The sequence below is a fragment of the Numida meleagris genome, chromosome 3, assembly GCF_002078875.1.
Source record: "Numida meleagris isolate 19003 breed g44 Domestic line chromosome 3, NumMel1.0, whole genome shotgun sequence".
Taxonomy (NCBI): Eukaryota; Metazoa; Chordata; class Aves; order Galliformes; family Numididae; genus Numida; species Numida meleagris.
Window position 1 is genome coordinate 22736799 of NC_034411.1, and position 22985 is coordinate 22759783.

General features: G+C 41.4%; 1 protein-coding gene across 5 annotated transcripts in view; it reads right to left on the reverse strand.

Moving 5' to 3' along the window:
- The window catches only part of TRERF1 (transcriptional regulating factor 1), a 100462-nt gene continuing 78572 nt past the window's right edge, over positions 1096 to 22985 (reverse strand). For 4 of the 5 annotated variants that reach the window (XM_021389421.1, XM_021389422.1, XM_021389423.1 and 1 more), the window contains 14 exons: positions 21345 to 22980; positions 20730 to 20776; positions 19852 to 20008; positions 18674 to 18922; positions 15157 to 15526; positions 13722 to 13782; positions 12833 to 12972; positions 12006 to 12109; positions 10752 to 10827; positions 5459 to 5547; positions 4546 to 4659; positions 3598 to 3786; positions 2900 to 3108; positions 1096 to 2235 (listed from right to left, as the gene is read on the reverse strand). In XM_021389421.1, coding sequence (XP_021245096.1) covers positions 1914 to 2235; positions 2900 to 3108; positions 3598 to 3786; positions 4546 to 4659; positions 5459 to 5547; positions 10752 to 10827; positions 12006 to 12109; positions 12833 to 12972; positions 13722 to 13782; positions 15157 to 15526; positions 18674 to 18922; positions 19852 to 20008; positions 20730 to 20776; positions 21345 to 22715 — 3498 coding nt within the window. In that variant the 5' untranslated portion in view covers positions 22716 to 22980 and the 3' untranslated portion in view covers positions 1096 to 1913. The remainder of the gene's footprint in view (positions 2236 to 2899; positions 3109 to 3597; positions 3787 to 4545; positions 4660 to 5458; positions 5548 to 10751; positions 10828 to 12005; positions 12110 to 12832; positions 12973 to 13721; positions 13783 to 15156; positions 15527 to 18673; positions 18923 to 19851; positions 20009 to 20729; positions 20777 to 21344; positions 22981 to 22985) is intronic. The other variant, XM_021389425.1, reaches the window with a different exon arrangement.

The window sequence follows — 22985 nt, forward strand, 5'->3', positions numbered from 1 at the left end:
GGAGCATGCTGACAGATAGTTCAGGAAAGGAAAGAAGGCTGGTGCCTCATCTCCTGAGACACACAGGCACAGCGATTGAGAACATCATCCATTCCGTAGCAATGGGAACAAAATCCCACCCTCTGGTCAAAACTAACTAAAAAGTCTCTGAACCCCAAAGACAACTAGAGCAAACCACATAGACAGGAACTTCACTAACTTGAAACTGAGAAGTGACTGCTGTTCTCCTGAAGGGTTGTTCTTTACTATCAGAACATCTGACTTGAAGTAAAAACTTCAGGCCATTTGGATTTGTGTATTTGGCTTTGACAGAGAAGTCACCTCTCTGCTAGTGAGTCCCACTGGTTTTGAAATTGTGGTCCAGTACTCCTATACAAAAGTACTGTGGTTTACCCTCATTTTGCATAGTTTCACAAAAAAGACAGACAGTAAAAAACAAGATCCTCCATCTCTCAGGGTCCACTTAAAATGTTAGAAATGTGGCAAAAAGACCTCAACAAAAAAACCAAAACCCCACCCATAAAAAAACTGGAAACTGGAAGATCTGAAATCAGTCTTACAAAATATTTTACAAAATTAGCAACACTCCTCCACTGTGCAAGACTCACAAGAAAATCAGTGCTACTACCTGTGAAAGTTCAAAAATCAGTGCTCTTGTTCTGTAATTAAAGGTCCACTCAACCTAACGCAAATTCTTCCTGTGGTTCTAGATTTGCTAAAGATTTTGTAGGGTACAATTCTTTTGAGATTTTATTGAAGTATAAAACCAAATCCAAATTTATATAAGTGGATTTTGACATCAGGCAGGTAGATCTGAGCCTGAAGGAGGAGAAACAGTAATTAAACAGCAACATCATCTCACCTTTGGAGTATGTTTTACGAAGTAAACAACATTTGAATTTGATGTAATGAGGAAGACTGAAAATGGCACAAGAACAACATTTCATGCGTAGGAATAATAACTAACATATGCTGAAGGCATATTCTCCATCAATCTCTGTTCCGCTGCCGAGAATGTCTCCCTGTATTTGCGTATTAAGAGAATAAGCTCCTGCATTGCTCAAAAATACATTCCTAAAATCACTGAGATGGCTATTCAACAGTGTGATTTATTGTCACATCAAAATATATTTCCAGTGCAATCTGATTGCCAAGGCAGTGTTCTTGATTCAGTGTTCCCATCAGATGATGTGAACCACAGCACAACCATCTTTCTTCAATCCTTGAATTAGGTCATTTTAAAATCAGCAGATCAAAGTCCTGTTAGAAATGAAGCTCTAAAATGTACATTGTAACCAAAGCTTTTATGAACTGCCTAACATATATGCATTAAGGCAAGACAGAACTGAAAAAGTACTGTGATACTAAAGATGATACAGTCACTCCTGTATTTATTTCACAGTTAAAGCAGATTTTTTTTCTCTACTTCCCTTAAAATGACAGCACAAAGAAAAAGAACATAATCATCTCCTTAATAAAGACGACATTTAGTTTCTAGAAGATGCTGGAAGTGATCCAGTGCAGACAAAAAAAAAAAAAAAAAGTCCAACAGAAGTATGTGAAGATATCCTTGTAAATGGGAGAAAGTGAAACTTAGAAGAGTTAAAGACTAAAGATCCTACCAAGGGAAATGACAGCAGAACAGTGAACTTCTCCGATTGGTGGCCTTGGAAGATACCAGCAAAATAAGCCCAGATAAAACACCTTATAAGAATATTTGTACCAAGTATTTATTTCCCCCCCCCAAAACACAAATTAATAAAAAAGGGAAAAAAGCATATTTCTTTTTTGGACCTGGATAAAAGAATTATCATTTTTCATCAGGTAGTTTACAATCAGTGGGAAATAAACGAACAGTCCAGGTTCCCTGACTGATGGTGTGCTCAGTAGCTGTCTTTATCAAACAACTTTATTTACAACTCAGCATCATCCTGCAGTAGATCTGCATCTTCATCATCCAATAAAAGGTCAGCATCCATGACTTCATTCTCTTCCATGACACCACCTAACTCCTGAACAACATCGTCGTCAATGTCACCAACGTTTCCAACATGTTTAACCAAACTCATATGATCCAGAGGGATCAAACTATGCCCAGCTGGCCCAGTAGTTCTCACAATAGTGGCTGCCATTTCTGCTGCCACTGCAGCTTTCTGAGCCTTCTGCCTTTGCTGTTCTTCTTGTTGTCTGTGTGTCTTCATATGAGCATTGCGGCTTTTGATTTTGAAAAATACTCTAAAATTTTAAAGAAAAAAAAATCAGATAAAAGTACATTGCTTTTGATGAAGGGAGCCAAAAAACACTCAACAACCTATCAGTACATTTGCCTCCTTGTCCTGAAATAGAAATCTGCAATTCCATGGTGAGAATTTCAGGGACAGACTACCAGATTTGTACATCCTGTCAGCATCAAAATGGCCTACTCTGACTCTGCTGAAGCTATTTTGCAGTCCCCGCAATTGCTGCAGTATCTATGCACATCCTAATTCTGCCTGAGCTTAGCTTCACTGCATTCTTACACAAAAGGCAGAAAGTGAATGGTATCTCACATTAGAATGGACAAACTCAGGCAAAGAAATAGAGAAAGTTACCCACAGCCATGCCATGCAAGTCTGCAATGAAGCAGGAAACTGGAGTGTCACACATAGCAACTCTAGCAGAGAAGTAAATTCAGGAATATTAGATTAAATGCTGCAGGGGAGGCATCCAAACTGTCATGCAAACCTCCAAATTGTCATGCAAAACCTCCGCAGAATTTCCTAAGAGAACACAACCTCTTAGGGGGAAACTGCTCTTTTGAGACCAGGAGAGCAAAATAAATATTTTGTTACAACACTATTCATTTGAAATGTAAATACACAAATGTGGTGCAGTACTGCAGACAGTTATATTCACTTACTTGCCACACTCCTTACAAGGAAAAATCGTTGTTGGGTCTGTCTCACCACTTGTTGTGCTGTGGGCAGGTGAACTCTTGATGGAGCAGTACCCGCTCTGCGTACCAGATTTCTGCTTAGTGCCTGCAATGGTGCATCGTGGCTTTGTCACCTGATTTGTACCTCCATGAATGCGAGCGTGGCCATTTAGTGCTTGTCGGGAACTGAACACCTGATGGGGAGTAGAGTGGAGAGAATTAAACATAAAAATTGAGGAAGACTGCATTGGAACAGGAACTGCATAAAGAAGTATACTGAATGCATATTATAAAAAACAGCTGTACATGTCAGATACGCACACAAACAATTTTCCTGTTCAAATGTTGCTTGCTCTCAGCTATTTCCCATTAGAATTAAACAAACTTAGTCATAATAAAAGAGAACCAGTGAGCTCTCTAATTATTATAGTTGTTTAATAAAAAGGTCATCAGGGCTGTTACTATATAGCACTTCTCATCCCTACATCGTACAATTTTATGTACAGATCAGCATATTACCTGTACTGAATGATATGGGATTTCAAAGCAGACAAAATCAATTGCCCAAAGATATTCAGGAGGTACCACTGGCTAGAAATAGCCTAAACATCTGATTTCCAAAAATCACTGTACGTTAAGATATGAAGCCCCTGCTACTATTTAAAGATATCAAACACACGTACAGCACCACAGTTTGGCATTTCACAGATGAAAGAGGATGAAGAAAGTGAAAGACTCTGAAGAGTAGGCAGGTCTATAGGTCCAACAAGAGGGATAGCTGGTGGGTCAGGAGACTTCTGCATTTCCCTTTCTTCCTTTCTGTCTTCTTCAATCTCATCATCTTCCTCTAACACTTCCTCTTCTCCACTTGTCTGAAATAGATGGAGTATTTAAGAAATACTAGGAATATGGTGAATCACAGACACTAGTGGATAGCAGTACATAGCCAAGTCTGCTTCCAGGGTTCAGTGTTTTTCCCCACTATGGCTGAAATTCTGGTCTCACTAGAGCTACCTCTCCTTTGCGGATAAATTACAGGTAATGAAGCTTCACCGCTGCACTTAAAATGCCCTCCAACTGTAGTACAGAGCTGTGGCTCCAGAAGCCTACAGATACCAAGGTGCAATACTCCCCCCCACTTTTAGGATGGCGATGTACACTATATTCATGGTTGAATTAAATTATTTACTTTAAAAAAAAATCAAACATACCCCTTAAGAATGCTCAGAGTAGCTGTAATTCAGACCTTGAACACTAAGAATTCATTGCCAGTCTGTATAAATGCTAGTTTTATCACAGTGGCTGAGCATTCTTTAGGCATGCGTAGTCACACATGCATACACAGAGGACTGATTTATAGATGATTATCTATTTAACCAGTAGCAAAGCCATAATTGTTGAACGAGAGTTAGACAATGCACTGGTCAATACCCTTTTATCCCACTGCAGTCCAGGAACACAAAACCTTGGTGTAGCTGAGGTAACAGAATGCTCATACAGAATATAATTTAGAATTATGGAATAATGTAGGTCAGAAGAGACCTATGTCATCTAGCTTAACTTTCTGCTTGAAACAAGATGAACGTCAAAATGATCAAGTGTTACATTTATATTATTTCTTCTAGATTTACCATGCATTCCTCTCTTTTCTTCTCTAAACGTGTTCTGTGTTTCCGTCCCCAGCGCAGGATTTTCTTCCAGGTATAGTAGTATTCCACACATTGTGCAACCGTCTTAGACTTAACCTGTAGTTAAGTAATTGCAGAAATAGTTCAATCTCAAATTTTCATTTTAATTCAACAGAACTTTAATATATTCCGCAAGGTAGCTTTTATTTACCAAACATTCAAACGGAGAAATAAAGACAATTCAAATACAACAAAAATACTCTTGCAGAATAATTTTTTTAATTATTGTTTTTCGGTCAAATTTGTGTTGACTGTTTCACCTCCAGTACACTTCCCTGGAACTCTCCAGACTCTAGCTGGATAATGACTGAGGATGTACACTTACAGCTCACGAATACAGTATCAGCAAGAATTAAGATCTGATTTTCAAAAACCCGAATGTTTTCCAACATGTTAGCTAACAACCCAGGTATTTGATTCAGCCATGTGACACACACAGTTTGTCCTTTTCGCTTTGTGACAGAACAGAAAATTAAGCTCAAACACAACCTCACTTTATGAACTTGTTTCAAGCCCTTCCGGTGCAAGGCACAACGTCTGTGACACAGGTAACCATCAACAAACCACTGGAGAACACAAAGGCATTAGTCGGTCACCACGTGTGTCCCACACTCACAATGCCATGACTTGGATTTCAGATGTGCCAGCTTTTACATATAATAACAAGAGGAACAGATTATTTTTATGCAGTTGCATAAAGAAGTAAGTCAAATGGAATATGCCACTCCTTACGGCATCCTTCTATCTGCTACTGGTTCTATGCCTGCAATAAACTGGTCTGTCACTGGAGGGAAACTGAAGGGGAACGGAATGCAGCAAATGGACGAAAGAGTTGGTAGAACAGAAACAACCTTACCATTTTCTGTACAAATATAAAATCTTTGCTGTAGGTGGACAACGCCTCTTTGAACAGCCTCCTTTCTTGGTGTGTCCATTTGTCAGAGCCTTAAAAAAAACAACACACACACTGAATTCATTACAAGCAATAAAAACCTACCACCTTAATGCTGATGTAGCGCCTAGAACAAAAGTGGGAAACCTCAAGCACATGCTTGCGACTGCTGCTACCCAAATGCAAGTATGGCTGCACTGACTCAGCCTTCAAGTCCACCTAACCAGCGCTCTGTCTCCAGCAGCAGTCACAGGCAGTTGCCAAGGAAACAGTAAAATCAGGGCAAGCCAATAGAACGCCTCTCCCTAACTTCTCCTAGCCTCTGACCACTCGCAGTTCAGGGGAATTCTTGAATCTGTTGCAATTTGCTTATTTCATAACCATCCTTCTGAGTGCTGATGCAATCTTCTTTCCAATTAATTAGATCTCTTACCACCACAATAGCCTTTACCAAGGAGTTCTGCAGATCCGTAGACCTTCTGCATGAAGAAACCACCTCCGTTTCTTTGATTCCTAGCTCCCAAGTAGCTTCACTGGATGACTGCTCCTTCTTCAAGTGGAAGAGAAAATGAACCCATTCTCTGCCATCACCTCCATGCTATTTGGGATTGCATGTCCCTTCCGTCACTTTATTTTTTTCCCCCTCTACAGACTAATAAGCCCAAGTCACTTCTACACCATCGGTCATGACTGTTGTCCCTCTCTGAACACTTTTCAGTACTAAAGTGTTCCTTTAGAGATGAAGGGACCAGAAGGGCAGATAATACTCAAGCTGCAGACTTGCACAGTGGCATCACCATGTTCTCTAGTTTCTTAACATTTGACTTGTGGGTTTTTTTCTTTAAGCTGCTCTAAAACACAAAGCTGACGTTTTCACAGAACTACCATCGTAATCCCAAGGTCTCTTTCCAGTGGACAAATATCACCACAGAGCTCATCATTTCAGACGTAATGCTTGTACTGCCTCTTTCTGCATATACCACTTTATCTTCAGCTACACAGAATTCCATCTATTGTTTAATTCTCCAGACACTAACGCTCAAAAAATCCCTTTGCAGCTTTTCACTTGTATGGCTTGAGGTAAGACACAAATTCTTTGTGATTGAGGCCACAAGTAGACAGAGAAGGTATAGCAGTATGAAAATCATGCAAAGTGCTTCCTGACCAGTTAATGGAAGCTGTATATAAAGCTTTCAAATATTATTATTCTGTTTGCTTCACCGGCCTAACTGCCCATGAAAATGCAAAATCAACATTTAAATTGAAATGAATTTGTGCTTCCTCAGTATCAGTCAAACAGAAGGAACACAGAATTGCTCTACTGCATCAAATACCAGTGTCTTGATTGTAAGAATAGGCATCACATACATTAAAAGAAGGATATACAAGAAGCCATAAAGCAGATGCCTTTGAAATGACTCTGAGAAGATTCTGCTACGGTCTGTCTGAGAGTATGTGAAACTTTTATCATTAAAATAAATCCCCAATATTCCTGTCAGCATTACCATTCTGCATAGAAATGCTTGCCTCTGCATTGAACTCAACTTGGGCTTGCCACCATGAGTGGTATTCAACTCTGCAAGTTAAGTCTAATAATGTACACATTTTTCATTAACTGCAAATGTTTTGCTTTTCAGTGTCAATTCCCAGGCTCACAAGCCCAGAGACAGTATCTCACCACTCTGTTATATACTGAAAACTACAAAATTAACTTTTCTGCAACCTGCTTTCTGTACACTTTTCCAGTACTGGCTATAAGCATGCATTAGCTATTTCCACAGAGATTTACAGTAAAGCTCTCTGTCTAAGGGTCAGAAAAAAAGCACTGGCTTCAAGCAGAAAATTGTATTTATTCTGTTATCACCCAAAGATCTTTCTGCTGACACACTGCCTTGCTGTCTTTCCCTTCCTGAACCAGTGTTGTTCCCTTTCTACACCACCTGCTTTTACTCTCCCTTTGAGAAGGGGTTAATGCACTGATTCAGTCCAGAAACCTATTCTACTATGCCGAAATGACATTTTAAAAAGCTTGGCAACAGCCAAGGATGGATTTTAGTTTTCAGAAAACCTCTCCAGCTCTCTCCCCACCCTCCTAAAATAATAATAATAATAACGATAAAAATCACTTCTTTGAACTTATTCTATTGTACAACAATGGAAAATTCAGGCTTTACAGATTTTCCCCAATAGCTATGGTATTAGCAGAGACCCGTTTAAGATTATGAGGGTTAATTGGAAGTAACCTAATTAATAGAATAAATCCTGCGTTAGGAAAAGAAACAGAAGAAAAGCTGTTTTTAACTCTGGTTGCTGGGAAACCACTTTTGCTCTTGTTAGCTTGAGGGAGACATACAGAACGTGTATAGAGAAATCTGCAATGCAGCAAGAAAGAATTTTGGACTTTGGAATACAGATCAAATTTTAAAGCTGATCTTTATGCTTAAACATTTATTATGCGTTTCTGCCATGTTAAAATACTGTTTTTGCTCTGATTAACTTACAAAAATATCTTCTAAGGATCTGGGGGCTTCTGGTCCAATCTGTGGGTTTCAAGGGAACTACACCTCCACTCAGGGAGCTCCCCTTGAGAGGCAGATCAAATCTATTACATTCAGCATATGCTGGGTCTGATCCACACACTATAGCATCTATCAGAAGTTTTCAGACTGCCTGAAGCACATTATTTCAGAGATCACCTCTCCTGCCATTCTTACTGCAAGAGAACTTCAGACCTGAGAAATTCCACTGCTCAAATGAGAAACAAATCAAGCATCTAAAAAAGTATTGCTCTTGTATTAGGTACGTGCTCCCTCTCCCCTAATACACCATCCTGACAAATCACAGAATCATGGAATAGTAGAATGGTTTGAGTTGGAAGAGACCTTAAAGCCCACTTACTTCCAGTCCCCCACTATGGGCAGGGTTGCCAGCCACTAGATTAGGCTGCCCAGGGTCCCATCCAACCTGGCCTTGAATGCCTCCAAGGATGGGGCATCCACAACTTCTCTGGGCAACCTGTTCCTCTGCATCACTACCCTGTGAGTAAAAAATGCCCTCCTAATATCTAATCTAAATCTTCCCTCTTTTAGTTTAAAAGCATTCCCCTTTATTCTACAACTATCAAACCATGGAAACAGTTGGTCTCCCTCCTGTTTATAAGTTCCCTTTAAGTACTGGAAAGCCACAATGAGGTCTCCCCAGAGTCTTCTCTTCTCCAGCAGATAGCAAAGGATTAGGATGAAGAGATTAGGGTGTTCTTTCAAGCAGCCTACAGTCAACATGCCCCACTCTCTTGATGAGCAGAAAGGTCTGAAGTTTTACAACTTCCTCTCACAAACCAACAGGTTTCAAGGACAAGCTATCACTTGCATCCTTGTCTAAGGGCAATGCTGAGTCTGGATCTTTTCTGTCTGTGGTATCAGTTGATCGTCAGTTCGCTGCCGTGCTCTATTGTGGTCTACTCCACCTTAAATTGTAGCTGTTCCTGATAGCTGTTACTTCTGAATGCAGAGCAGGAAGCCCAAAGAGTTAACTGAAACAAATACCACTTGAAGTTATATTAAAGTATTCACACATTAGATTTTGAGAAATTCCCATATGCCTCGAGTGGCTGCTTATCAACCACAAAGACTATAATTCAAGAGCTACACGGCGCTAGAACATAGCTGTCAATGTAAGCTGCAATCACATGCTGCATTCAAGAGCATTATTAAGTAACGCTTCGTCTTGTTATTTTCTGTTGCTTAAATCCACACTGGTGAGATTTTGTTCGGCTGCAATATGCAGACAATTTCTTTTCCTCCCTAAGAAGCAGAGTTACTCTAATGTCCGCAGGTCTCAGTGCTAGGTACAAGTATCAGCATCTTCTCATGTGAAAGATGAAACAAAATGATGTTTCCTAGCTCCTCCCAGCACCACAATAATACACGTATTAAAACTATTGTGAATTTGCTTCAGCAAAGACTATCTCTCCTCTGCCACACAAGCAGAAATTTCTCATCTGCTCAGCCAATTGAAACTCTCACTGATGATGAGGCTGCTGGGATCTCTCTTCATCTCCCTGGTTTCCTCCCCTGGACCACCTCACATATGCTTTGGTGTTACCTCTTCAGTCAAGAACCCCCAGGTACTCTGGTTACAGCTCCTGGCTGACATCTTCCTCCATCCAGTCCCATGTCCATCCTTTGGACTGCAATGGAGTTGTTTTCAAAGGCACAAGGCATCTCCCCCAGCTAAGAATCAAATCCGATCTTCACCTTCATTCATTCTTGTGATTAGCCACCATCAGACACATTTCTGTTCTTGCCTCAGGCCCTGGCTAGGAGTTTGTTACAAAAGAGTCCTCGTTACTTAGGAATCTCCGCAGTGAGCTGCTACAGTCAGCAAGTAACTTGATTCTATGCTTAAGTGATACAATGAGTATAACTGGAAATGAACATATGACCCTGAACATTGAGATTGACTGACTACCAGAAGATTCTTGGTTTATTTCCAGAGCCTAAACTGGTGATAAAGTCATAAGTCCCTTATGTAAAACTCCATGCATCAAAGTAGTCGTCAGGCACTACAAAGCCTTGAGCAATAACATGGATGTCTGCAGAGGAGAGACATTTGCTACTTTGAGCTATGCTTAGGTGATGACAACATCACTCTGTGTATTCCACAGAGCACTTCTGCTCCATAACCAAAATGAGATTCTTGCTGTGTTTGTTAAGGTTGACACCATTCCAAACCTGTTTCTTTTAGGCTAGATCCATGCAAAAAGAGGCTCTGTATTGAGCACTAAGACACAAGAGAGTTATAGTGCTGTCTCTTTCAATGGATTATCACGTTCACTTATTATGCACCACCACATCAGAAGAGAAAGGCATTACAGCAGACGTTTCACCACCAGAGGAGGAAAACCTTATTGCTTGTAAATCAATAATCTATGAATAGTAGCAGTTTTAAAAGAAGATCAACATATTACATTTAAGTTAAAAGAAAAAGAAATATTCAAGGAAGTTTTAAATCTGCACAACCCTGCACAGAAACATGAATAGAGGGTTTCTGTACATCGTTAGTGGGGCAAAACTGTCGAACTTGTAAGCAAAAGGTTCTGGAAGTACCACTAAGCACTGTCCACATCACCCTCTATTAGAGGCTGCCATCCCAGCAGCAGACAGCAGAGAGTGCAGCGGGATCCCACACACCAGTCTGGGATGTCAGCCTTGGGCTCTGGATGCAGAGCAGATACAGAGATCGCAAGGAAACGTACCAGCATAGTGGTAATTTGCCAAAGGATGACACTTCAATCTCACTGGCTTCCTCAACAGCAGCTTCTCGAGAGTAACCTAAATGAATAAGCAGAGAAAAAAAAACAATTAGCAAAAGCAGTCAGTTGCTGCATACATTTGTATTTAGGAGTCTGTTTGGTAGGATAATATGAAATCATTTTGCCTTTTTTTTTTGGTCATAAAAAAAATCACAACAAATTATCCCAAAGCCCATTAACGCTGTAGCTCATGTAAGAGCAACTTGTGCACACTTGTCTATCCTTAATTAGCACAAATGTGGCTATTACTTAGCAACTTCCAGCAATTCCCTCCCTTCTGTTTGCCACAAACCAATGCAATTATAGTGTTTAATTTGATAAAATTAATACTAATATTTAATGGCTGATTTGGTAGTTTTATTTTAGAACATCTGCTTAAGTCAACATTTGCTAAGAATGACATCAAGAACAGTTAATTCTCGTTCGGATCAGGAAAAATCAGGGGGATTCCTGTTTTTTATCCCTGACAATGCGTACCCCCATATAGTAAGTTTCAGTTCCCGACAGTGAGCTCAGTCACCTGTCTCAGAGCCCTCAGGTACACCTAATGGAGCCTGAAGAAACTGAGATGCGAGCTAAAGAACACTGTTTCAGTCAGTCTTGTGAGATTCATTCCAGCCCTGTGTTCTGCTGTATTTTGTTTTAAACTGGCTTTCCGGAAGCTGGGGCAAGGCCTTGTCTTTCCCGAACACTGGGCAAAACAGAGGTTTAGCCTTTGTTAGTAATGTTCCCATCACAAAGCTAATGCAAACATTTGAAATACATTATTTATATGAGAACTGTATGCAATTACCTCGCAGTTCTGAACAAATAAGTAGACGTGATTGCTGCAACAAAAAGTGGATTTTTTTTAAGGGCTAAAAGAGGACTGAGCTCCCTGTGACCAAATACAAAGCTTGTGAAATATCAGGTCTGGAGAAAGCACTGGGAGACATTCAAAGCCCCAAGGCTATAAACTAAGTAATCTTATCTATCTGAAATATACAGTAAGCCTTCAGAGAGGCAGTGCTTTGAAATTTAAATTTATTAAAGAATAAAAGGGAAAAGTCATTCCCCAAAAATGTTACAGGATGTTTAAAGCATCACTGCTAATCAATCTGAAATCTCTTTTTTATATAACCGTATCTAAATCCATTTAATAAAGCATGCTAACTTATCTGCAGAGAGGAGAATCTCTCCCTTTTCAGCTTATCTTACCATAATATCTCCTTTTGCCTCAAAGAGAGAGTGCAAAGCATATTCTGAGTTAGTTCCTCCACCAGGTAACACACTGGAACAGCTCATATTTAAGAGGTCTTCCACTGTCAGAAACAAGTCCACATGTTATTGCCAATACAGTACCTGTCAGTTAAACAATCTGAGACAAGGATCCTGCAATGTCACTCACAGACAATGTAGTTCAGGGCAGCAGCTTTCATATTCTCCCTCCCCAGCAACTATCTCCTGGTTTCAGGATCACTCTCCGAGGAGAGGATGTGCCTGGATTTGCAGAGTGCATCCCTAGAGTGCGATGGGGTACTATAGAGCCAGAGGCAGAGGTCTGGCTGTGAGCAGTGGCTTGCACAGGTATATATGGCCAGTGATGTTGCTGCACCAAGAAGATTCCGACCAGGGCAGAGGAAGAGAAATGAACTGCACTCAAAGCAGGAATAAACTTGGCTCAGGTCTAGAAGGAGTCATTAAGACGATCAAATTTTATCTATGTTACGGTCACAGGACAAGCCCAGGAGCCACCAGCTGCCTCTCATCTGTGATCTCTGCCCTTATCAAGCAGTTCTTTGCCCAAAAACCTCAGCACAATGACCTTTGCCTGCTGGCTACCAGAGAACACTTCATCCACACTTCACTTTAAAGACCTATGTTACTCTGAATCTGTAATATGCAGTTCTGGTCTCTTGCTCTGCATTTTCAGTAATTAATGCTCTCTTGAATGTTTTGTACAGTATACAAATGAAAAATCAGTGGGAATTTCTTCAGCAGGCACAAGGTGATGTATGAGCTTCTAAACCAGCAAGTCATCGTACCTCTTTGTTGGAAGACTTTGTTCTCCAGTTCTGGCCACGGTTTCCAAACCAGAGTAGCCTTGTGCACATCTTTCTCCATTAGCAATTTGTCCTGCAGCTCAGGAATATCAGCCTGGAACCTGGACCCAATATTGATTCGTCTGTAATAACAAACAAGCAAGTAGGTATTCAACTACACAATGTGCAGAAAAAACATAAGTTGCATTAGTGTTCACTTTGATCCCCAAAAAACTTTTATTATACTGGAGTGGCAGGAAATTGTGTCAGATTGCTTTATGTAGTGCTTTACTCTGAATTGTAGAAGTATTTTGAGTCTGAGTGAAAACTGATCTCTTGGGAGGAAACTAAAATTTCAATGCATGATTTAAACTATATCGAGACATTGTACCTTACAGATAACCCGAGCAAGCCTATGCACATACTGCCTAGCAAAAAGGCTAGATGCAGGAAAACACTAACTTTCTGTTCCAAAGAGAATGACTCTGTGGTAAAGAGCAGAAAGATGCTATTGCCAGGAGGGCAACATTGTTTGCAGACTGCCCAAGGAACCCACTAGACAACATCTCCCTCCAAAGCTCCAGAGGCAGTATATATATAAAAGCAAAAGTAGTGGAGGAGCACGCATTCTTGTGTCCCTTTCCCAAGACATTACCAAGAGTTCTCCACCTTCAGCAGCTCCCACTACACCTCTCCTAGCATTTTAGAATGAGGACATCCATATCTCCCACACACACTGCTCCACCATGCAGTAGTACCCTTAAACACATCCAGTCCAACATGATTTCAGGCAGCTGAACACTACCTGCTTGGTCCAAAATATTTCACACACGCATCCTAGGCTGAAGCTAGTCTACAAAAGCAAAGACAAAAGCAACATTGTTTTTCTTACGGTTCAACAGTCTGTTCGCCCGGCCCAGGTGTCACTGGAATTACGCTTCCATCAATACTATCTGAAACAGAACAGAATTCCTGAGTTTACAAAGTATTTTGGTAACAACTGTATCCCTACTGATGCTCCACCTCCCAGACTATATTGCCACGTTCCTATTAACATCCTGCAGAGTCAGACATCAGGGTACATCTGAGATAGTCAGCAACACCTGAGATGTGTTTGGCTCAAAATTACCTTGTTCCTGCATAATCAGGTATATCTCTCATGTAAAAGAGCAATCAGGCACAATACATGGGATTAAGAAACAGCTGGGAGGTTAAAACAAGTTCACTTCAAAGGTCGTAGCATCAATGACATCTAAAAGTTTTCTGTGCTCTGCTGGTCTGCATTAGTCAGGGCAGTAAAATGGCTGAATGCAAAGAACACACGCAATGTTTTAGGTACTTGAAAGCAATCCTTATTTTGGTATTTGGATCTGTAACTGCAAATACAGAAATCAGCTACATACACTTCTCTCTGAAACGTAACCTTAGTTCTTTTTTCCTGTTTCTATCTGAAAAGAGGTGGTTTTCCGTCAGTATCCTGTAAGTTTACATGGCTATGCAATTATACCTCACATGGCTGTTGTTTTTCTGGCTGTTGTTGACTCTAAAGTCAGTGGTTCTGATGACAGGACAGAATCAAGTTGCCAGCTTCCAAGAGGAGAGGGGGAAAAATGACATGAGCTTCACTTTTTCTGGATTACAAGACAGACGTGGTGGTCTAGTGAGTAAGATTTTTAACTTGCTCCTTGAGTTTTCATACTAGCAACCTGCCCATTTTACAAAGCTAAAAATGAATTGAGAGAATGGCAATGGGAGCTCTAAGGCATTGTTATGATAACAAAATATACAAGCACCTGGTGACCATGTCTGACGCGACTCAGAGTGCAGCTGCCACCTTCTCACTACTTGGAAAATTCCTCCTTTCTATTAAGGAAAAATTACCCTTTCTCAATATTTAGATACAGAAACAGTCAAAATTGCTATAGGTAACAGAAATGTCCTAACTTGTACGGGTTTCTACGACCATGATCAAGTATGATTAGGCACCCTTTCTTGCGAAGCATTTAACAAAATCAGAAAATTACTCCTATGTCTCAAAGCAAATCTTTTCCTTTCACGTCAGATGGCCCTATGTATGTGGTCCTTCTAGAGGCAGACCCCACCGAAAAATCACAGCTTTATTCACTGGTTAGCCTTCTCTACTCATTTTATGCTTTCAATGCCACCTCTACAAAATCCAATGCAAAACAAACAAACGAACGAAGATGGATTTTTACTGCACTGTAACATAATGAGCCATGTACATGTAAAATCATCAATATGATAACACTAGAAAAGAGCACAGCAGTATTTGCTATGTACTGCCACGCTCCGAATGTAACACTTACTGGACCGACACAGGAGCACCCGTGGAGTTGGTGTCAGTGGAGTGAGCGGCAGCTGAGTGTGCGAGGTGCTATGAGATGATGTGAGAACACTGCTGAAGAGACCAGACCCGTGCCGTACAGGACTGAGCATCGGTGGCGGAGTGTAGGGGGGGAGTTCGTGTGTGCGGTCCAGCAGATGGTCTCCAAGGACACGGGGAGAGCGAAGCTGGCTCTGGTACAGCGTGGCACCAGAGTGGGACGTGCTGAAGTTGAAGGAAGGAGGAGGTATGAAGAGAGGTTCAGGTCTGTGGCGATACTTCTTCTTGTCTGGTAACGGTTTGAAGTTTTCTTCCAATTTTGCAGCATTTTGATGAGGTTTTTTGCTGATTTCCTAAAAGAAAACATACAGAACTTTAACACTTAGCTACGCTTAAATGTGGTTTGCATTGCACGTAATGCAATAATGTGGGCAGTTCTTTGGGTGCTGCCACAATCACTCTGGTCAGCACAGAAGCTGGTCCTACCCAGAAGCCACAGGGGAGAGAAGAAAGTCAGGAAGAACTGCCTTCCCCTCCCACACGGATCCCTCTGGGTCAAGGCAGGGCTGAGCCCCAGGCATAGACTTGGGGAGGCTGCTGCTATAGCTTTTGAAGGTGCAAAGAACAGCCCTCCCAGGGCTGCAATCCTTTAGCTCAATTGCAGCATCTCAGGTACTTCCGTTTGCACTGAACACATACAGGCTATTGGAAGTTGCTTCCCTATCTAGTCCCAGTTTATATAAGACGTTTTCCAGTGCATTTATTTTGTTAGACTAGAAAGGACATATGAGCTCAGTGAAATTACTACAGCACTCAGCAGTATGGAAAGAAAAAAAATGCAATAAATTCAAATTCTTCATCTCTTATCACTGCATTCCCATCAGTTTGAGTAGAGTCCAGCTGCAACAAATCCTAAACTTAACTCTTTCCTCTTTTCCTGGAGGAAAAAAGGGTAGTAGATGCCCATTTGGGAAATTAAGGCACTCTAACGCTCTAGAATTTGAATGTTAAAAATCATTTAAAACTAAATCCCCAGAAATAATAGAAAGCAAAAGGTACAGAAATTGTGCAATCCACCAATCTGGATTTCCCGAGGGTGAGGAAGAAAAAAGTTTACAGGGTATACTTTAAAAACAGACAGAAGCTGGAAGGTGATCACAGCAGTAAGTACACTACTTTCAGGTGTTCGGGCTGTAGATCTTACTTAGGATTAACTTCCAAAGCAGAAGAAAATTTTTGACAGATACTCCAGATGAGTCACTCCAGAATGCCTGCATAATTTATAAATACTATTACTATATAAAAGTAAATGACTGTGATGCATGTTTAAACAAAATATATTTTTACACCATGGGTGGTTCCTGAGAATCACATTCACCCAATAAAACTCATTTTAGAGGAGCATTAGCAGTGTCACCCTTTATCCCTTATGTTAACGCATTCCAGCTTGTGGAAATGTTTTTGATTACAGAGGTCCTGTCCTCTCTGTTAGATCATGGCTGTATCCTCTCCAACAGCTGTTGACATTTTTGCTCTCCAAAAGTTAAGTTTCAGAAAATTCTTTCTTTTGTAGGAAAAAAAAAATACAGTGCTGTTTTACAGAGAATTTTGTAGATAATGAGCATTCAGAATAGCAAGAGGGTAAGGGTCACCTATAACCACAGACACAGTCCATCATCGTGGTGAACATTCAGTGTTCAACAGAGGTCAACGGGGGAAACTCCTAAATTTAAGAAAACAACAACAAATACAAACTAACACTGAGTATTGAAAGAAAGATGGACGTTCATGGGCTTTCAAAGCAGAATCACGCCAATACTTTCCTGAAGCTCCAGGAACTGGTGCCCATTATTCAAGATTTTATGAATCTACCCAGGCTCTGCTGCCCCACATTGACAAATGTAGTCCTCACTGGACTGAACCTACCACCTCACCATCCTGTACTCTTGCTGAATATTTACTTCCTTTTACTGTTTGATTTTCATCGATTGCATCAATTTGTGAACACTTTTCTGGACAGCTCAAAGCACAGTACAAATGCAACACAGCTCCCATTCTTTAGTGTAAAAAAAAATGAGAGCCTCCAATAGCACAATTCCTTTAGAGAAGAAAAGGGAACTGTAGATCTTTTGATCTTAGAATATTCCCAGTGCTATTGCTTATATATAAGATACGATCTAGAGAGGAAACTCTGAGAATTTAGTGTGCTTGGGCAATGACAAAGGCTCGCAAGCATAATTTTGAGTGAATGAATGTGCATTTAGCCAGACACTGGTAGATTTAATCACAGTTGCTTTATAAATGTTGCAGAAATACACAAGCCCAAGCCACCTACTCTGGTGTCTCTAGAAATCTCCCACTCAGAGCTCACGAATTCAAAAAAGACTGTCCCTTTCCTCTCCAGAAACTAGAAATAGAAAAGTGAAGCTGCACTGTCGAGTTACAAGCTAAGTACTATGACATGCTGGCTTCCAGAATAGAATGGAAATTAATGCGTAAAACCTCCATCTGAATGGATAAAAGATTTTCTGTGTATTTAAATTAATGTGTATGTCCAAACAAAGGGTCAGGAGAGGGTGATAAATACACAAGTACTATAAAGAGCTACCCACGACTGTACATGTTGCCTTGTCTAGCCATATCTAGCCACCAGATTCATGAGGAGGAGAAAAAAAAATTCACCAGAATATTTTTCTGCATCATAGAGCTAATACTGTAGAGTACTTATACTCCTCACTAATCCCTTATCATGATGTAGTCTGCAAGCATGGATTCAAAGAAACAAGCAGCATCTATTCCTGCGCTGGAATAGGAAATAAACAATACCACTTGCTCCAGGACTCTTCAGGAAAACAATGAAGAGCATTTTCACATCTCATTCAAGGGCTCATCAGTTCCTTGTGCTGCCTGACAATTTCAGCTTTATGAGTGACACGAAAGCAGTAAGCATAACTATTTTTCCTATGTCAGAGTTCCCAGTGATTAACCCTTCGATCTAACGCATGCAGACAGAAAGGGAAAAATGGTTTCATTGTAAAACTCAGTCAGCAAGCTTCATATTGGCTCAGAGCACACATTAAGTACTGCACAGTGCTTTCCTATTTACAGCTGAAATGAGAAGCACATACATCTGATTTAAAAAACAGGAAGAAATGAAACTGCTGAATTTAAGCAATAACATAAAAACAAAGCAGTCTGAAAAGGAAAAACAAAACCAGTAAAAAGATACTAAATCCCTTTGTTCTAGTGGGATAAAAAGAATATCACATTCCAATTTCAAATGGCTTATTTTCAGCTGAAGTCTTGATTCCTCGGTAAAATTAATATTTTCAAAGGTCTGAGGAAGAAATTATATGATGCCACGGCCTTTTTTGTTTATTAGGCATCATTAAGATTCTAGAAAATGTTCTAAAACATGGACATTTTAGAACACAACGGCACTATAAGCAAAGGGATTTAACAGACACAGCAGACTTAGCGGCAAGAAACGCAGCACTCACAGAGGATGAGCAGGGGTTGGCCACTTTTGGACTGCACGGTGGAGAGTAAGTCATCTTCACGAGAACGGGCATCTCATCATCTGACATAGAGCTGGCAGGCTTGTCTTTGACTGTGGCAGTGCTGGCAGAGGGCTGCGTGCTGGGCTCGGGTGACAGAAGCTTTACAGGGACAGACACTGGCATGACGATGGGCGCGAGGCTATCCACCTCTTTAGGCAGCGGCTGCTGTGGTGGTTTCTCTCCTTCATCCTGTACAGACAATTAAAGGCTTTCAGCCCAAGTGAGGGAGGGCTACTTCTGGATTGATATACTATACAATGTATGCACTGTGGCTGAGAAGAAGAGGCCAGGGTTACAAAACACACAATAGCCTTGCTTCTTGGACTCTGTATTTGCCTTGAAGGAAGTTGACAGATTACTTGACTCCTATATAGGATTTAGCCTCAGTGACAAATAACCACATTAAGCATCTTTACAGGATCACTTGCAGAAGGGGCAATAAACACACGCCCTTATTTTATCACTGTAAAGGCAGAATTCCCCATCACTCACCTAGAACCAAAAAGACACAGATGGTGCAACTCCAGTAGCTCTTTGGCTTTCTTGTAGTACTCCCTCATCAAGAGAGAATTTTTAAAATATCATGACACTGGAAAACTGATTGATGGGGCAAGTTGTCTTTATTCAGAACAATTCAAACCCACATTTTTTATTCAGTATTTGTTGATACCTATAGAACTACAACTTTGGAAGAAAGCTGTCAAAGATTCAACAATCCTGCTCCTTCAGTTAAAGCCTGGGAATGCTTCCAATAAACATCCCTTAGTCATCTAAGTAGGCCAAATGAAAATAAGGAAGACTTGATGTTCCTGATATTTCTGATACAATAAACAAACACGAGGGGAAAAAATTCAGAAGCTTGTGCCATGATTTTGTAGGGTGTTTTTGAAATGTGCAGAGACATAAAGAGGCACAAATGTTGTTCTGTCCTCCACCGTCTCTCACTTTTAGGTGAGACTGCAAATTATCAGAATTATGCATGCTTCTACAAAAACGGGGTGTGACATAAAACAGCGCCGAGGAGAACAGGTTTTGATAGCGAAGCAAAGCGTGGCAAAGCAAGCAAACATTGACATGGAGAGAAGAGAGTCAAATACTGAAGTAAAATGAACTGCTACCTGTTTGAAGTTAGGAGATGTTCTTACTCCTCCATGAGACCTCATGTGACCATTCAGTGCAGGCAAACTCTTAAACTCCTTCAAGCATACTGAACATGTTAGCTTGTTCTTCCCATCAGCTCTCTCAGGAAGTGTTTCTCTGTTCAGGCCACTATTGCTATTTTTAATTTTTTCAGCATGGAACAGAAGAAGAGACATCAGTTTGGCATGTTCCCTTCACCGCAGAGGAAGCTTCTTTTTTGTCAAGGAAGTCAGTAACGTTTTACAGCTACACCTTTATGAAGCCACAGGTAAGCACTGGGTGAGTGTTCTACAATACATGGGTGACAACCTCGATCAGTTGTTCCCAAGATAGGGAGAAGGAAAGTTTTGAGTAGAACACGCTTGTCAAAATGTGACCCTTGGTATGGATAAATCCAAGAACCCATGAGAACTATTGTGACAGACCTTCATATGCCAAACACTTGGATGCAGTGTCCCTACACAGGGCAGACAACAGTGCTAGAAGACACCTCAACCCTGTAAGGGTGAGATCTTAAAAAAACATAAGGTCCCTACTGCTGAAGTACAAATGCAAACCACGCATCACCATCCCTACTCTTAAAAACGCAATGTTGAGCATGGACAGCTCCCCTGCCTGGTTCCTTTTTTGTTTTGGTTTGGTTTATTTTTTGTGGGCGAAGACAAAGCATTTGATTTTATTACGGAGGGATGGGGAATGGAAATCACACAAGCTTATAGCCACAAAGCACAAAGATAAAGATGTTCCTAGAAGAGAAACATCTATGATCTACATAGAGTGCATTCCTCTCTCTTTAAACTGCAGCACTCCTTTGTATTTCTTACATTTAAACTAAAAACACAAAAAAATGTAATACCTTTGTTCTGGGGACAGTGGCTGCAGTCTGCCATCTGACAGTTGCACCTGCCATCATAGGAAGAAAGGGGAAAAGAGGGGAAAAAAGCAAAAAGAATTTTTCAGGAAATACTGATATATAAATGAAGGTTCTCACAGCTTTATTCTTGCATTTTGCATATGCTTCTACTAGTATTACATGCCTCTGAATTGAGAGCCTTGCATTTATCCAGCAAATCGGTGCCTCCGTGAGCACAGCTGGTGCAAGCTTTCTTACACTCCTGTTCAAAGCTTTCCCTCTGACCCAGCAGCATTACCTTTGGAAACAAGGAGCTAAATCTTTATGCACATTCAGGCATTTGAGTGTTGAAAAATGAGCAGGAGCAACTCGACTCCGAGCTCCCCAAACCCTCTCATGAGGGAACCAGTAGCCTCACAGCAGCAGCTTCATGCTGCTGCCCTCCTGGCCCAAAGCCAAGACAGCGATGTAGAAGTCTGTTAACATGGTTCCCCAAAACATCCCAGCAACATTCACTGATCACACCTTGACTACCCGGCTCTACCATAACATTTCATTTCCATACCTGGCTGCTCTTCCGCTAAACAAGTTTGAGCAGGGATCTGAAATGTCACCTACCTGAGGCCACCCAGGGCCGGGTGAGTCCTGCTGAGAGCTTTTGTTGTTCAGATGTGCTCCTGAGGGTGGCAAAAGAGTTCGATGAGGTACAGTGTTACCCGCAGAATTGACCTCCGACCGCACAGGATCCTCCGCTGTCCCTGGTGGAGTGAGGCCGACGTGGGAGTTCAGAGATGGAGCTCTGCCCTCACTTGCGTACTGCTTCTGCTGGTCGTGCTGCTGCAGCAAACCCTGTGGGTACAAATGCCTGTACTGTTCGTGGGGGTCCTGGTAGCAATACGGAGGTGCCGCTCCCAACTGGATGAGCTGCACAGGATGACTTGGATCCTGAGGGTACTGGTGGGGTTCATGCACAGTCTTTGGATCGGGGTCCCTGTGATACGGAGGAAGCTGCAGTTGCATTTGTTGCTGTTGTTGCTGTAGCTGCATGACAGGTTGCGTTTGGTAATACTGAGCTATTTGCATTGGACACTGCCTCTGCTGCTGCTGCCGAGTTGGCTGTTGCTGCTGCTGTTGGATCTCATGTATTGAGAGTCGCTGATGTCCCTGCTGTGGCTGAGCATAGTACTGAGTCTGCTGCAAGTGCTGCATCTGTTGCGGTAAGAGCTGCTGGGACTGCATTTGTTGAACGTGCGACTGTCCTTGCTGAAAAGCAGAATGAATCTGCATTTGTGACAAATGCTGCTGGTAGTCGTAGTACAACTGTTGGTGCTGCATGACTTGCATTTGTTGCTTTTGCTGTGTGCTTGCAAAATTCTGGTGTGTCTGCTGTGCCACTGGTTGATATCTTTGTACACTGGAAGTTACAGGCTGTTGCTCAACTGCTGGCTTCTGGGACAGCAGCTGCCTGAGCGCACTGTCACCAGCATTATCCGCCATCGAAGTCTCACTGTGTAAAACCTGAGCCATGTTGTTGACTTGAATTCTCAGATTTTGATTAGCAAATACTTGTGTGAAGGAGTCCAATTTATGCAGGACCCCACTGGTAATTTTTTGTGATCGATTTTCACTGGGTTGAGAATAAGAATATTGGTATCCATCGTGAGATTCCCCCTGCCCAAGGGGGCTCCACATTGCGCTTTGATTACTCAAATTGTTCCGCACTGGGACATGGTTTCCTGAGCCAGAATGCGTCCATGTTTGTCTAAGTGTATCCATTGACCCAAGACTTTTTGAACCTACAGGCAAAGCTATACTGTCTCTTGAATCTTGGGGAAACTGGGGGGAGAGAGGGGATGCCTGGGGAGCGTCTATAACAGATGTCCCATAACTATGATTTAGAGATGGAAGGGAGTTCATTTGGTGTTGATAGTACAAGTTCTCATTGCTGTTGGCAGTATGGTTAGTTTTATACAATTGCTGGTCCCCCATTTTTGGTCACTTTTGTTCCAATCTTACAGGCACGTGAACCATTGAAATCTCTACGAACCCTGAGATAGCTGAGTGAGGGAGAGGGAGGGGCGGGAAGAGAAGCTAGGATTACTTATAATTCAACATGTGCGTGTGCAACAGAAGGACTAAGATTTCCTCCAGTCTGTCAGTAATTCCAATCAGACTCAACGTTGCTTCACATCTTCAAAAAAATGGACCACAGCGCAAATCTTACACACACTAATAGGTTCAGTGTGCCAGGCATCTATG